The 14,809-nt window shown below is 35.9% G+C and overlaps 1 protein-coding gene across 6 annotated transcripts in view; it reads left to right on the top strand.

Annotated features, from left to right (window-relative positions):
• VPS13A (vacuolar protein sorting 13 homolog A) overlaps positions 1–14,809 on the top strand; it is a 100,289-nt gene that overhangs the window by 23,380 nt on the left and 62,100 nt on the right. For all 6 annotated transcript variants that reach the window (XM_069880796.1, XM_069880795.1, XM_069880797.1 and 3 more), the window contains exons 20-25: positions 632–768; positions 3,234–3,366; positions 4,130–4,247; positions 8,883–9,021; positions 12,434–12,518; positions 14,196–14,368. In XM_069880796.1, coding sequence (XP_069736897.1) covers positions 632–768; positions 3,234–3,366; positions 4,130–4,247; positions 8,883–9,021; positions 12,434–12,518; positions 14,196–14,368 — 785 coding nt within the window. The remainder of the gene's footprint in view (positions 1–631; positions 769–3,233; positions 3,367–4,129; positions 4,248–8,882; positions 9,022–12,433; positions 12,519–14,195; positions 14,369–14,809) is intronic.

The raw sequence follows: 14,809 nt of genomic DNA, 5'->3' as shown, positions 1-14,809 counted from the left end.
TTTTCCAACCTTAATGATTCTATTCTATGTTTCTAAAAGAAGTCAGAAATTGGTCTCAAATGTTCTTACAATCCGAATTTCCCAACTAATTGCGTGATTTTTGAACATTAATTTTGTAAGACCTATATATTTGCTAATCTTCAAGCTTGAGGTGGTTGTCAGCCGAATCAGTGTAAACTTCAGTATTTCAGAAGTAATAACACTAGCAGTTTGGCCAGTGCGGTTGCATACTTCCAATAAGAACCTCTAGAACAATTAAATCTCTGAATCTACGGAGCACAGTGGGTTAACTCGGCAGTTTCCAAGTAGTAGTAGTACATACTGCAGTTCTCATTTAATTTCTGCTTAGTGTGAAGCTTTTTTGGATTTGCGTGTGTCCTGTTGCTGTCTCTACTTGTCCATTAGCATTGTTTGCTGTCATCAGTTCATCTGCTTGGTGCTTCCTTTAAGACTGCCTGTAACTGTTATTTCAGAAGAAATCTGAGGAGCATCTGTAACTGCAATTAGACTTAGTTATCTAGCATTCACAGCTCATTTGACGTTAGATTTGAATTTGTTTTTATAGCTTTTTAATTACATAGCTTCTGTATGGATTAATTTGTTTATATTTACTAATTACATGATCTTTCAGGTTTGCTATATGTTATTGAAACCCAGAAAGTTCTTGACCTCAAGATTAACCTCATGGCTTCATACATCATTGTTCCACAAAAAGGATTCTATGACCGTACATCAAATTTACTGCTTCTGGATCTTGGTAGTCTTAAAGTAGGTACTTACCCAATGAGGTTAACTTACTGAAAAGGATGTTTTGGCTCTTATGTGATTTCCACTTCTTTAATTTGTATTTTGCTGACCAGTTAAGTGAAAGTTCCTCATGCAGTTTATGTATTGGCTGTTTATTTTCAACTGCTTTCCAGTCAAGGCAGAAATTATTGAACTCTTCTGCTCAGTAGATTCTTTTCTACGTTAGAAAATAATCCTCACATGAAATGAAACCATTGTTGATGCTTTGAACTGTTATGTGGAAAATGTCTAACAACTTTTTACCTTAGAATATGAAATAGTAAGCTTCTTACTTAAATGATTAAATGATCTTCCTGTGTTTAATATTGCTACTATTCTTGTTATCAGTTGCCTTTCGGGTATTCAGTTTAGTTTAAAATGAGACTAGTAAGCATATTGACAAGTTCTAGTAAACTGCGATAAAATTAGAGATATGTTTGAGATACTGTAAAGGAAAAGTAAAAAAGGTAGTTTAATGATATATTTAAAAATAATAATTTAGCACTATAAAATCATAGAGACTTCCTTCATATTATTACTTATTTGTGAACTTTTCTTACTCATTGGTGAACTTGTGTTCACCATATAATCATAGAATGGTTTTAGTTGGAAGGGACCTTAAAGATCATCTGATTCCAGCCCCGCTGCCATTGGCAGGGACACCTCCCACTAGGTCAGGCTGCCCAAGGCCCCATCCAACTAAGCCTTGAACACCTCCAGGGATGGGGCATCCACAACTTCCCCGGGCAACCTGTGCCAGAGCCTCACCACCCTCATCGTAAAGAAGCTTGGTTTCTTCATTGTGAAGAAACTCTTCATTTCTATGCAGTGAATCTGGGGCTCTGGTGCTACTTGAAGCTCTTACTGAAGCCAGTAGGAGTGCAGCTTAATAAACTGGTACAGATCCATGTTCCAGGTTTGGAAAGTCAGCTATAAAACTTGTCCCTAAGATGAGCAGGAACAGATCTGACTGACCTGTAGGAAGTGATCTTACACATATACAGGTGATTTTATTTTATTTTTCTAAATTATATTCTGGGTAAGAAAGATTCTGCCACTTAACTGTATGTTTAGATTGCCTTATCTGCTTTTTTTAATAAGAATTTGTTTCAAAACTTAAAATCTTGATAAAGTGAAGTGAGTTTTCTATGCCTCTGCTACAGACTTTCTGAGCATGTATGTACCTTTCAGAAGGTATCTAGTGCTTCAGGAAGTGGAATTAGTGGAAAACATTGCTGTGTAGATATTAAAAATAATTCAGATTTACAACCAGGTCCCTTAGTAGCTAATAATCTTGCCAGCTCTTCTGAATGCTGGTCCATTAGTAGACACTTGGAATTCAGTAATCAGTCTGTATATTGGTTGTGTGCTTGAGAGTGCCTCCCAGATCTAATGAAAGGGAAGGAAGAGAACAGCCCACCTCCTCTGCTACACCTACAGGAAATTGCTCTCAGCATAATAAATGAGAGAACACGTTTCAAAATCAGACTCCAGTAGATGTCTGTGAGATATTTTTTTTCTGAAACGGATGAGTAATTTTCATAGTGATTCTTGAGTTGGTTCCTGTCCTTCAATAAAAATTAGAAAGCAAGATGAAGGAATTGGGCAATACCAAAAGAAAAAAGTTAGGTATTTCTTAAGATATGATTAGTAATTCTGTGTTCACTTTGACTGACATATGCTTAAGGGGGTATGTAGGTGATGCGTTGGAGGAATACTTAGTGCAAAGCAAATAGTCTCTTTCTCTTAGTTATGTACTGAATAAGGCCAAGCCCCAAATGACATGTAAAATTAAAGCTGCATCTCACTGGAGGTACATATATGGGCTTGATCAAGGTTGCACAGGCATTATTAATTTCGTAATTCTGAATTTTCATTCTGCAAGGTACTTTTAATGTAAAAATAGTAATAGTTCAGTAGTACTGCAGAAAGTAATGCTATGTCTTAAGACACTAGTATTTAAACCTCTTTCACGGTTATGAACCTTATCTTGAATATTACATGGGTCTGACAAAACCAGGTATGGATCCAAAATTATTAGACATTTAAGGATAAGGACAGCCATGCTTTGTCAGACATGAACAGCAGAGAGGGCACATACAAAGGTGAAATGGAAGATTTATTCTACTGATTACAAGGGAGCTGAGACTTGGGTGCATGAGTCACTTATTAAAATTATTCTATATCAAATAATTGTATAAAGCTTAAACAGTTTAAAATAGTTTTTTGTTTCTTTATTTGAAGGAGAAATGGAGTTTAACACTCCGCTTTTTTATATAGGATATAGTTTTTAGATATTTTCTCTGATTTGATACTTGCAAGACTGTGGCCTTTATAATGAAGACTTTGAACTTACTTGATCCCACCATGACAAATAATTATTTGTAGAAATAATGCTTTGAATGTTTTTGAAAATTATACTTTTTGTGATTTTTTTCCTTTTTAAGATGGAAAGCAAAAGTCGTTCTGATTTATCAGAACTCAAAGTAGGACAAAGCACCATTGAAGATATAATGTCAAGAGCCTATGATGTTTTTGATATCCAGCTGAGCAGTATACAGTTACTGTACAGCAAACATGGTAAGTGTTGATGAAAGTAATCTTTCTCTGTGTGAGTTAAAGTTTTTTGGTGGTCAATGTGCCTTTTATATTTTTAACTTGAAGCAGTTGAGGATCTTTGGGAATTAAGTCTTTAAAAGTCTTTCTAAACTCGGGCCTATGAAAATATTACCAATTTCCAAAACATATCTTTAGGCCTTAGATTCCAACCTTAGCTTTTGCTAAATAAACTTACAGTAAATCCTTGGAGACATCTAATTTAATTTTTTGCATGGTAAATGTAAATTTGTTTATTTCTGTTATTTTCCTTCAGGGCCCTCCACTCCAAATTTTAAGTAGAATCCAGGAATATTTGTGTGTTTGATCGTTTTGTGAGGGTGAAGAAAGGATCAGAATCCCTTAATGAAGGAAACTTCTACTAGTAATTGTGGGACTAACAGTGTAAAAAATCAGAACCAGAGAAGTCTTAAGCTTTTAATTCGTAACCCTCTGGTTCCAGAGGGGAATCCAGAGCCTTAACTCCCAGTACCATGCATTTTAAGAGCTAGAAGTCTGCGGTGTGGATGAGGTAGCTGTTTAGCTGTGAACGGTAGAAAGTGAGTAGTCTTGTGTGCCTGAAATTAGGGTCTTGTATATTATATATGTATTGATAGATCTGCAAGAGACGTCACCTGATTTTTTAGCTATCTATACTAAATAATACCAGATACTTTAATTTGGTAATATATCTAATGAGGCGAAATCTCTTTCAATGTTCAAACTTAGGTTTTCTTTGCTTCTCTAGATGAGAACTGGCAAGAGGCTCGGAAGCTGAAATATTCATCTCAACATATCTTGCAGCCCTTGGATGTAAAAGTGGAATTTAGCAGGGCTATGGTTGTTACAGATGCAAGAATGCCCAAGTATGCATGTCTTTCTATTTTAAAAGTTTGTGGTAAATGACTTTTATAGGGGAAAATAAGAAAACCAATGACCTAATTATTCTTGTGCTATTTTATATTGGCCATGTGTGACTCTTGAAGTAAAATACCTTAATCGTGAAATACAGAGTTGCCACATACTGAAGACATGACAAAATGTTCTGTTGTTATAAGTATGTATAATAATTTAAAGATTTTTATTAAATACATTACTGTGTGTTCTAATTAAGTCTTTCTAACAGCTACATTTCAGTTCTCATGGGAAATAGTGAGGGGCAAAAAATCTGAGCATGTAAAGTGTCTTCTATAAATATCATAAAAATATTCTGTAACAAGCTGTCAGATATATTCCCTCTCTTTTATTGAGGCTGTTAATCTTATTTATTTACCTGCTAGAAGACACTTTTCAGGAAAACACCTCTTAATGCATTTAGTTTGCACTTGACCTTATTTAGCAAAACCCCTTTTGTTTATGGAAATTGTACTTAATCTGAGGAAAATGTGTGTTACTATTAATGATGAAATGTTTGATATTCATGATCACTGAGTTAAAGAGGCAAAGATGAACTTTGCATGTATTTTGGAAAGTGCATCTTCATTGATATGTGATGAAGACTGATAAGGACTCTCCTCCAATCAGTTCTAAAGTAGATCATGACTAGCACGTTGATGCATACAAGGTAATTTGGTTTATTAAGTCAGTATTAAGAATCATATTCTTATGTTACAACAAGCTAGCATATACTTGCTTAATTCTTAAGACTGCTGGAAATTCAAATTTTAGCTAGGCACTTCTGAAACTTAGTAGCATAAAATAGACATAGGCTGTTGCATAAAGTTGTTTAGTACAGTAAGCAAAATCAAGAGGCCGTTTATAAAATAAAAAAATTACACAGAATCTAGGATTTGCTTAGCCAGAAAAAAGCCCTAAAAATACTGTACCTCACCAGCGCTCTGTATTGTAAAGACAGGTCACTGATTGCATAGTATAATGGTGCCACCTTCTGGAAAGTGGGGAGGCCAGATGCTGAATTTTGTTGCTTGACTTTTTACAAAAAGATTCTAATTTCTTCCCTCCTCACCTTTTCTCTGATGGTGAAGATGAGATAATAGAAGTACAACTCTTATGAATATGTCTTTTTATGTCAAAGTTCAGGGAAGGAAAGTGAGATTTAATTTCTTCTGTCATAAACAGAATGTTGTTTTAAGGTAGGTTTAAAATGGACATCTCCAAGTTATGCTATTTTAACCCATTTTAGGGAGTGTCTGCTGTTAATGAGAACAACTGTTGTAGTATTGTTTTGGCCACTGGCTTGATTCGCTTTTTGGCAGTTTGTGTCTGAAGTGATTCTGGGAAACTTTTCCCCAGTGGCTATTATTTCTGTTCATGAACTTGTTCATTTGTGTCTAGCTCAGTCTCCAGGTGCTTCCAGGATGCATTCTGCAGAGGGTACAATACTCTAGAGTCATCTACCAGACTTTAAATGACTGATAACAGTAGCTTTTTACCCAGTGGTAGTGATTTGACACTTTTTTTAGGGGCTTGCTGCTCCTCCTTCTTGCTTTGAGATTTAGGAAAGCCTTCAGTCTGAAAATCGTGAATTTCTGTTTAATATATATCATGTTAGGATTGTACGATAAATTTTGTGTTTGGTTTACATATTTCCCAAATCAGTTAAAATGACAAATGCTCTATTTTGTGTTGGTCTCTAGCTTTGACTGAACAAACCCATCAATATTATCAGTGCCAATGTAGCTTCAAATGCCAACTCTTTTCCTATCACTGCACAATCTTGTTTTGTTTTTAAGAATGGTCAGTTAATGAGTATGTATGTACAAATATTTAGGTGCTGTTGATCTTTACATTATGTTGTGCATAAATGATAAAATTTAGCTAATAGCTCTTACAGCAACAAAAATCCCCTAAACTAGATTTTTGTAATTATTGTTGAATAGGCCTCATGCATCAGCATTGCTCACATCAGTTGCACATAGATAAATATATTTTAAGTATACATGTAGCTATTCCTTTATACTCCAATTTTCATAAGTTTTCCAATTTTCATAAGCCAGCATTATATTTTTCCTGAGCTTGCTTTCATTAATGTTTGGAAATGTGTTGTAGAACAGCATAGTTTCTTGAGAAAGATGAGTGGGAAAATCTTTATTCTACAGCAAAAACTAGTTCAAAAACTGCCTTATTTACTGCAATAGAATTTTATGAATGAATCCCTTAGTTTGGAGTGCACCTGATTTACTTTCAGGTATCTAAAATGCAGATAATTTGGTGTCTGTATTTTTTAAATTTTGTTTATACTACCCTTGGTGACCATTGAATTTAGTTGAATTCCTTGTTAATTTGTTGTTCAAAACTAGTAATGAGTTCATATTGATGTTGTGCTGGCTTTGTTATGCTACTGCCTTGAAACTAATTTATGCAATTTTCAGACCACTATATCACTGATCTGAATATCTGCCTTTCATTTCTGAGAACAGGATGCAATGTTGCTAACAGTTTCTGTCACTTCACATTTGGAAATACTAATATGATTCTAGTTCTCTAGCTTGTGTAAGTGTGGGGTTTTCTAAATTTTTTTTTTTTTTATCCTGTGATCTGTTATCCCCATTTTCTGAAGAAAATATCTGGAAGTTTGACATCTGGTTCTTGAAGGTGTATGAAGCCAGTATTAGGATACCAATATAAAGAACATCCTTTTATATAATAGCATTCATTAAACCAATAAATTCTTACGTGGACGAATGTACCAATTTGGAACGTAGAGAATGGTGTCCTTAACATTTCCTTCTCTCTAAATATAATCAGCCTAAACTTGGAAGAAGTTTCTGCACAGATTTCTGCATCAATTGAAGTAGTTATCTCTTCTGCATCTTAGTCTGCACAAATTTGTAATAATTGTATTCCAGTTCCAGATGTTTTCTGAACCTTAAAAGCTTTTGTTAAAAGAGCAGTGTAGTGAGTCTGGGTTTATTTGGGATGCACAGGATCACAGAATTGCTTGGGTTGGAAGGGACCGTAAAGATCAACCAGTTCCAATCCCACTGCCATGTGCAGGGACATTTCCCACTAGACCAGGCTGCCCAAGGCCCCAGCCAACTTTGTTTTGAACAATTCCAGGGAGGGGGCATCCACAACTTCCGCAGGCAACCTGTGCCAGTTGCCTCACCAACTTCATCATGAAGAATTTCTTCCTGTTGTCTAATCCGAACCTTCCGCCTTCCCATTAAAAGCCATTCCCCCTCTACATTCCCATGTAAATAGTCTGTGCCCGGCTTTCTTGTAGGCCTTCTTTAGGTACTAAAAGACTGCTATAAGGTCTCCCCAGAGCCCTTTCTTCTCCAGGCTGAACAACCCCAACTATCTCTATCTGACTTCATAGCAGAGGTTCCCTTTCATCGTCTTCGTAGTCCTCGTATGGATCCGTTCTGTGTCTGTTAAATGTAAATGCATGGATTGTCTATTGCACAAATATTCATCAATCAGACTCAGCAGCTATGCTGCTACCCAACCCCTCTCTGTCAAAATGAAAGAAGGAAAAAAGAAAAAAAGAAGTCTAAATGTATCTCCGACAGAACTGGAATTGAGAATAACAATCAAAAGTAGTCAAGAATTAATTCCTTAAGAATTTAAGGATGTGAAGAAAGTAATGAATGTAGAAAACTCGAGATTTTGTGCTTTGCTTGCAGAGGTTTGAGAAGCTGTTTTTCGAGTTACTCATATAGTCTTAAAGTTAGTTGAGGGTGATTGGAAATTGTGGAATTTTTGTCCGCGTATCTTTTCCAATGTATTATATTTTATGTGGTTTTGAAGACTGAGCTGTGAGTTAACACAGCAGAACTAGGAGGAAATAGCAAGTTCTGTCCTTTGCACCCCATGTGTTGAGCATCTGGTGCTGCCCAGTTGTTGGAGACTGTTATGCAGACCTCTGTTCTAGGTAAAGGTTGTAACAAAAGCGTAATTATGTTCTTAGAGCCAGTTGTCTGCTCACTTCTGTAAGAAACTGCACTGGGTTTTAGGTCTTCAAAAGGTCAATATGAGTGTTTAAGATGATTCTACTATTCAGACAGGCTTAAAATATGTTTTACTGCTTTAAGACTGGAAGACTGATATTTTATTCTTTTAAGTCCTTTATAGCTGTGCCATTTATTGCTGTAGTAAGTACCTTGGATACTGCTAGATTCAGCTTAAATATGCATAACTTCTAGGAAGTACTTGTTATACTTGAAGGCTTGGACTGTAGACATTCTTATGCACCTGTCTGCCTTTTCTTCTGTAAAACAGTGTGTAAAGTCTCAGTTATTTGATTTATTACAAGTAGTTAAATTAAATATTCAAACAAGAGAGAACACTTTCTGATTGTGGGGAAAATAAGTTTTATGTAGCCATATAGAGGTGGTTATTAGTAGACATTGTATCAAATGGAAATATAAATTTTATTAATAACTGGGTATTTGCTGGTTAAGTAACTCTTCTGTGTGCAACATACAATGGTTAGGTGAGTGATTTTCTAACAAGGAGGACTTGTGTTTTGCTGATGAAAGTTAATGTTAAATTTGAATGGCATAGTTTTAAGATAACTTTGATTGTTTACAAAACAGGTTCAAATTGTCAGGACAGCTCCCTCTACTTTCTGTCCAAATATCAGACCAGAAGCTGACGAGTATCTTGGAGCTAATTGATAGCATTCCTAAGCCAGAAAGTGCTCCTGCTACTGGTTCTCCTCCAAAAATAACTGAGGTAAGTTTGGGAAAAAAACATTTCATGAATTACCAGAAAAATGCTTGTTGCTGTTCGCATTGGAATTTTGAGAGGAGCACAACAGTGGAGAATAAGCATTTACTTAGTACCTCCTGAAAAACCTGACTAATTGTCTAAAAGTTTTGCTTGTTGTTGTGATCATTAGCCAGTAATTATGAGATGGTTGTTTAGTAATTGAACTTAAAATTTAAAAAAAAACCACCCAGATTTTGACTACTCTGGAATTACTTTGTAGCTCATGTTAATCTCAATTAACAAATGTCTTCACTTTTGTTGAATTATACCTTCTTTAATTGTACCTTCAAATTTACACACATGTCAGAATGCTGTGGAATTATGATTCAGCTGCTCTATTTAGAGAAGAAAAGTTTGAAACATTGCAGTTTTTACAGTTGAAGTATTATGTAGATCTTAGGAGATTATCTTTCAGACAAAAAATATCCACCATCTGTGGCTAATGTTGGCTAAGCAGTGCCTGCCTGGCAGAAGAGGCAGTCTTCACTGCTCTTCTGAGCTTTCCTTTACTCAGTTATACCATGTACCTGAGTGGCTGACAGCTCTACTTTGCGTTTCTAAGGTTTAGGGGCTTGGAATGAGTTCTCTCCCTATTTATCCACCCCTTTTCCCTAGAAAAAAATGGTTTAGGTTACGGTTTTATACTTTCTTCAGGACAGAGGATTGCCGCTTCCTTGTTACTCCTCTGAAAAGTATATTTTACCTTCCTATTTGAGCTGCTTTTAACAAAGCTAGGAAATAAATTCCTAATTGCTAATTTTTGACATGACTGCAGTCTGTGTGGTCTGGCTATGTTTATGTATCTTTAAAGCAATCCTGTCATTTGAATATATGTGAAATCACAAGGACAAAGACAAAATTGGGCTATACATTTTTCTGTCATTTGTAATGCTTCTAATTATCTATTATTTAATTTTTTGAGTACTTGATTCTAAAGGAGTAATGGTCATCTTTGGATTTTTTTTTAAGATTACTTAATAATTATCTTTCCATGTTTATAAAAATTATTCTGCCATGTTCCTGATGGCTGTTGCTGCAGTCTAGGCAGTGTTTTCTGTGGATGGTGTTAGCATAATATTGAATAACTGAAAATGCACATGAGTAGACGTATATCCATATTGAAAGTATGTAATGAGTAAAGATTGTTTCCCTTCAACATGTACTTCCTGCTATCTGTTTAGTGGTGACATGAGAATTCTAGTTAGTCTGACCTGCTCTTTCACTCTTCATAGTATCTCTAGCCAAAAACTGTTCTAGCTTTTGTTTTGTACAACTATCCCAGACTAACTTTCTTCATGGATAAGTGATGGGATTTCAGTTTTACATAAATAAAATGTACTCATATAAGTTGATCATCCTGTACTTTATAATGTTGCCTATGCTTAAATTCAATTATATCATTCAACTATTATATTTAAAGTATTTTAATTGACTTTCATGTGCTTAGTATTAGCTGTACATTTCTTGTAACGTACAGAATGAGATGAGGAGAGGCTGTTGAGCCAGTGTGAATGTTCTTGCAGTATATGCTGCATATATATTAAAACCTATGGTTAAACTTGTCTGCTTCCATCTCCTGCAGAACTTGGTGGACTGTAATTGCTGGTATTAAATTCAGTTGAGTGAGTTTACTGCTTTGAAGAGGGCAGATATACTAACATGCTTTCATCCTTGTAGGTGAATTTCTGGGCTTTGTTGCTGTCACATCACTTCTGAACTGAAAAAGATGTGAAATCCTTTTTCAGAGCTCCTCATGTGTACTTTGTTGTTTACATTTTGAGTTAGAAAAGGAATTGTTCTTGTAGCCCAAAACCAGAAGACTCTTCAGAACAGTTTTTGCGTGTGGCACTTCCTTGTTCTTCACTGCAGGAAAGCTCTCCATGTCAGCATGGAAGACTTTATATCTCATGATTTGTTACTGTGAAGTCTGTTGAAGTGTGAAGAGTGAGATGAAAAATGGAGCCCTGGGAACAACTTTGGAAGAACAGTGTTTCTTTGTTGCCATGATACTTAGATTTCTGTAAAATACTGTGAGTTGTTGTATAGTGTCTGAGGCTGGGCCTTGAAAGTAGCTGTAATGTGGAACAAAACCCTCAAAACCACTGTCTATGTAGTCTGGAGCCGAGCACACTCAAGAAAATGAATATGCAGACAATGCACTCATCTCTCCTTACTTTAGTGCTCTGAGCAAGGCTTGTGTTGTAAATACACAACTGAGAGTTCTTTACAAATGCAGACAATCAAGACTGTTTTCTGAGGTTTGATGGGAAATTTGGCTTTTGTGAATAAAACCATTTAGGTACCTTCTCTAAGAGAATTTAGATCTGTCATATGATACCATACAGAGTGAAGATTCTTGTCTTTTTGTTCACTCTAGTGGAAAAACAGTGGCATTTCACACAATTTCAGTTATTGCTCTGGTTTGCGATAACAGCATCTTACAGTTAAGGACCGTACTAGCATCTGTTTACCCAGATATACAAGAAAGGAGATCCAACAAGGCCAAATACTACATCCTACAAATAGGGTCACTGGCTGAATAGGCTGAATAGGCTGACAGCTGGCTGAATATGAGCCAGCAGTGTGCCAACAGCGTCTTGGCCTGTATCAGAAACGGCGTGGCCAGCAGGACCAAGGAAGTGATGCTGCCCCTATACTTGGCATTGGTGAGGCCCCACCTTGGGTCCTGTATTCAGTTTTGGGCCCCTTACTACAAGGAAGACATCTAGGGGTGGAGCGTGTGCAAAGAAAGACAGTGAAGCCAGTAAAGTGTCTGGAGCGCAAGTCTTATGAGGAGCATCTGAGGGAACTGAGGTTGTTCAGCCTAGAGAGTGGTTAGGGACATGGTTTAATGGTGGACTTGGCAGTGCTAGATTAAAGGTTGGTCTTGATTTAAAAGTCTTTCCCAACCTAAATGCCATGATTCCATGTCTTTTCCAGCCTAAATGATTCTATAATTCTATAAAACTTAGAAACAGTTCTGCAGCTCTGGTGGTCTTTTCTCTAGCTCTTCCCCCCCCACCGCCTACCACTAGTATAATTTGATTTTCATTCTGAATAGTTGATATTTTACTATTTTCTGAAATTACCATACTGTAGTCCTGTGAGGAACTAGGTTTTGAGTTTTCATATGGTTTGTTGTTTCTGTCTGTCTTGTGAAGATGTTTGAACCTCTTTGCCATGTTCCCTGCTAGATGAATGTGCAGCCCATACTACTTCTAACTAATTTAGGCCTGATTTCTCCCCTGCTTTTAATTTCAGTAACAGAATTTTTTAACTGTAATGATTTGCACTTAAAATTCGGCCAGTTTCCTTACGTTGTAAAACTTGCATATGCAAGAGCATGACCAATCAGTTATGGTCTTTCCTGTTTCAGGCTGCAATATCCCCTGTACTCTCAGCACCACATTTATCACAAGATGTGTTTCCTGTTTTGGATCTTCATTCATTTGCTGAGTCAGGTACTACAATCTATTTTAAAGTCTAATTTAATAAACTAGTCAGGTTTTTGAGTTCATTGAATTAATTTGTTTCTCTGAGAGTAAAGGACTTTGTGGTTTTGTTTCAAGCTTTTAAAGGTTGGGTAGTGTTTTATTCTGTGCACCTTGTTGTAATTCACGCTATACAAAATACCTGTTTATTTTCTTATAGCAGTAAAATTCTGTGTGCATGTTCTTACTGTTCCCATTTTGAAGGCAAAACAGTAAAATGCTTGTTTTGTAGGATTGATTTGCTTATTTTTTTTCTTTCCATATGTTACTACAAAAATCTACTCAGATCATCTGAAGAAGTACCTATGTACTTTTTCCTTCAATATGTATTTAGTCCTCTGATGATGATTTTAGTTATTTTCTTGTGCTGCAGGATTTCTCTTGTACTTAGCTGAATTTATTTAAATTAGGAGGTACTGAAACAACTGTAAAACTATTGTGTTGTAAGAAACAAACATCATTTTGACTCCTACAAGATCAAGCTGTGGAGAAATTAGTAATGTTTAATGCTGCCTTGCTGTTCAAACAGCTTAGCTAGATTGTCATGTTCAAGCAGCTTAGCTAGATAGTGGTGTTCCATCTAGTAGTTACATTTGAAAAATAATTGAATGTATCAGTGTTATTTCATTGTCAGTCACCTTTGTCATGCCAGAATGTTCAACTAGAGAAATAGAGAGCAATACTTTTTCTTCTCTCTCATTAATAAATGTGGTCTGCAAACACTAGCAAAATTATCAGCAAAGTTATTTTTACACCTACTTCATTGTTTTAAATTCGACGTGTGTACAGTATGCATGGAAATATGTATCTGTGTATCTTCATATTTTTGTTTCTATGAGTTCCTGTAAGTGCTCGAAGGTAGAGAGCAAGTGTTTTTCAATTCTTAAAATTTAGGATGAGATGAGAGCAAACACTAGCAACAATTAGTTTGAGAAAGTAGTAACTAGATTTAGATTGAATCAGGTTTGGGTTTTAGTTTATAATGCAGACAGCTGTGCATTCATTTTAAATTATTCACGTTATTTTTCTGTCTTCAGACTCATTCAATGGTGCTTTTAAACCTTAGAAAATGCCTCTTAATGTAATTTGTTCAGTTTTGTTGCAAGGAGGATACTTCTTTCCCAATTAGCTCTGCTATTTATGGTTTTAAAGTGAAGCAAGAGCCTTAAAAGATGGTGCAGTCTTTGTTTTGGTTTTACTTATGTAATAAACAGGTGTATTAAAGGCTTGATAGTGTTAGGAGTCTCTTCTAGAATGAGGTCCAAAGTAGTGCTAGTCTTAGTGAGGCTTCTGTCCTGCCAGCAGCAGTTAGACCAACAAACTATTAAGCTGTCAGTGCCCACGAGAGACGATATGGGTTGTGCTGTCTTTTGTACAGCCAATAGTGAGAGAATGCTGGTGAAGGACTTCAGTTGATGAGAACTTATTTATGATGATGTGAGCTCTAGATGTGTTGAAAAATTTTGGAGGCAGGAGCAGAGCTAATTATAGAAACAGGCTTAGGTTCCTAATTATCAGCTAGGTGACCTTCCTGTACTTGCACGTGTAAGTTTTTATAGATTTAGACATAAAAATTCTAGGTCATAGTACTGCAAAATATTGCCTATTTAAAAAAATGTATATGTAATGTTGTGAATTAATCCTTAGAATCAGAAGAAGAATTTTATGATGCTCTAAGTAGTCCTGTGGAAGACATGCCATTTTTTGAAGCCTCATCTGGTTCCCTCAAGCGAGTTAACAGTACAAGGCGAAAAAAACTACATAAACAAGAATCTTTGAAAAATATGACAGAATTTCAGCTAAGGTTTGAAGTAGCTGAGGTAAAGTAATTTTTTTTCTCTGAAGTACATCTGAACTGTGTTTTTCCCCTCTTTTGTTCATGTCTACGGAAGTATTGATTCTACATTTCTTGCTGAAACTATTGTGTTTTTGAAGTCACAGTTAGGCTTCTGCTCATGTCATGACTGAAATGCTTTAATTTATTCACTTTTCTTCCCAAGTCCTTTTATGACTGAATTTCCTTTACCCACCTGTCACTCAAAAATCACATTATGTATTTGTTTTGGCTTAAGATGTAGGTTTTGACAAGTATTTTCCTATTATTGCTGTTGACAGTGGGGAGAACTTCATTAGTTTCATCTTGTAACAAGCACTTTATTCTTCTACTCCAGTTTTTCACAGGCTGTTTCCCTTATGCCTGAATCTGTAAGGTGTTCACTGTGAGGTGTTCAACTTGAGGCATATCTTAGTATAGACTACAC

This window comes from Phaenicophaeus curvirostris, chromosome Z (assembly GCF_032191515.1).
Source record: "Phaenicophaeus curvirostris isolate KB17595 chromosome Z, BPBGC_Pcur_1.0, whole genome shotgun sequence".
NCBI lineage: Eukaryota > Metazoa > Chordata > Aves > Cuculiformes > Cuculidae > Phaenicophaeus > Phaenicophaeus curvirostris.
The sequence above is the reverse complement of the archived record's forward strand: the minus strand, read 5'-3'. Positions and strand labels throughout refer to the sequence as shown.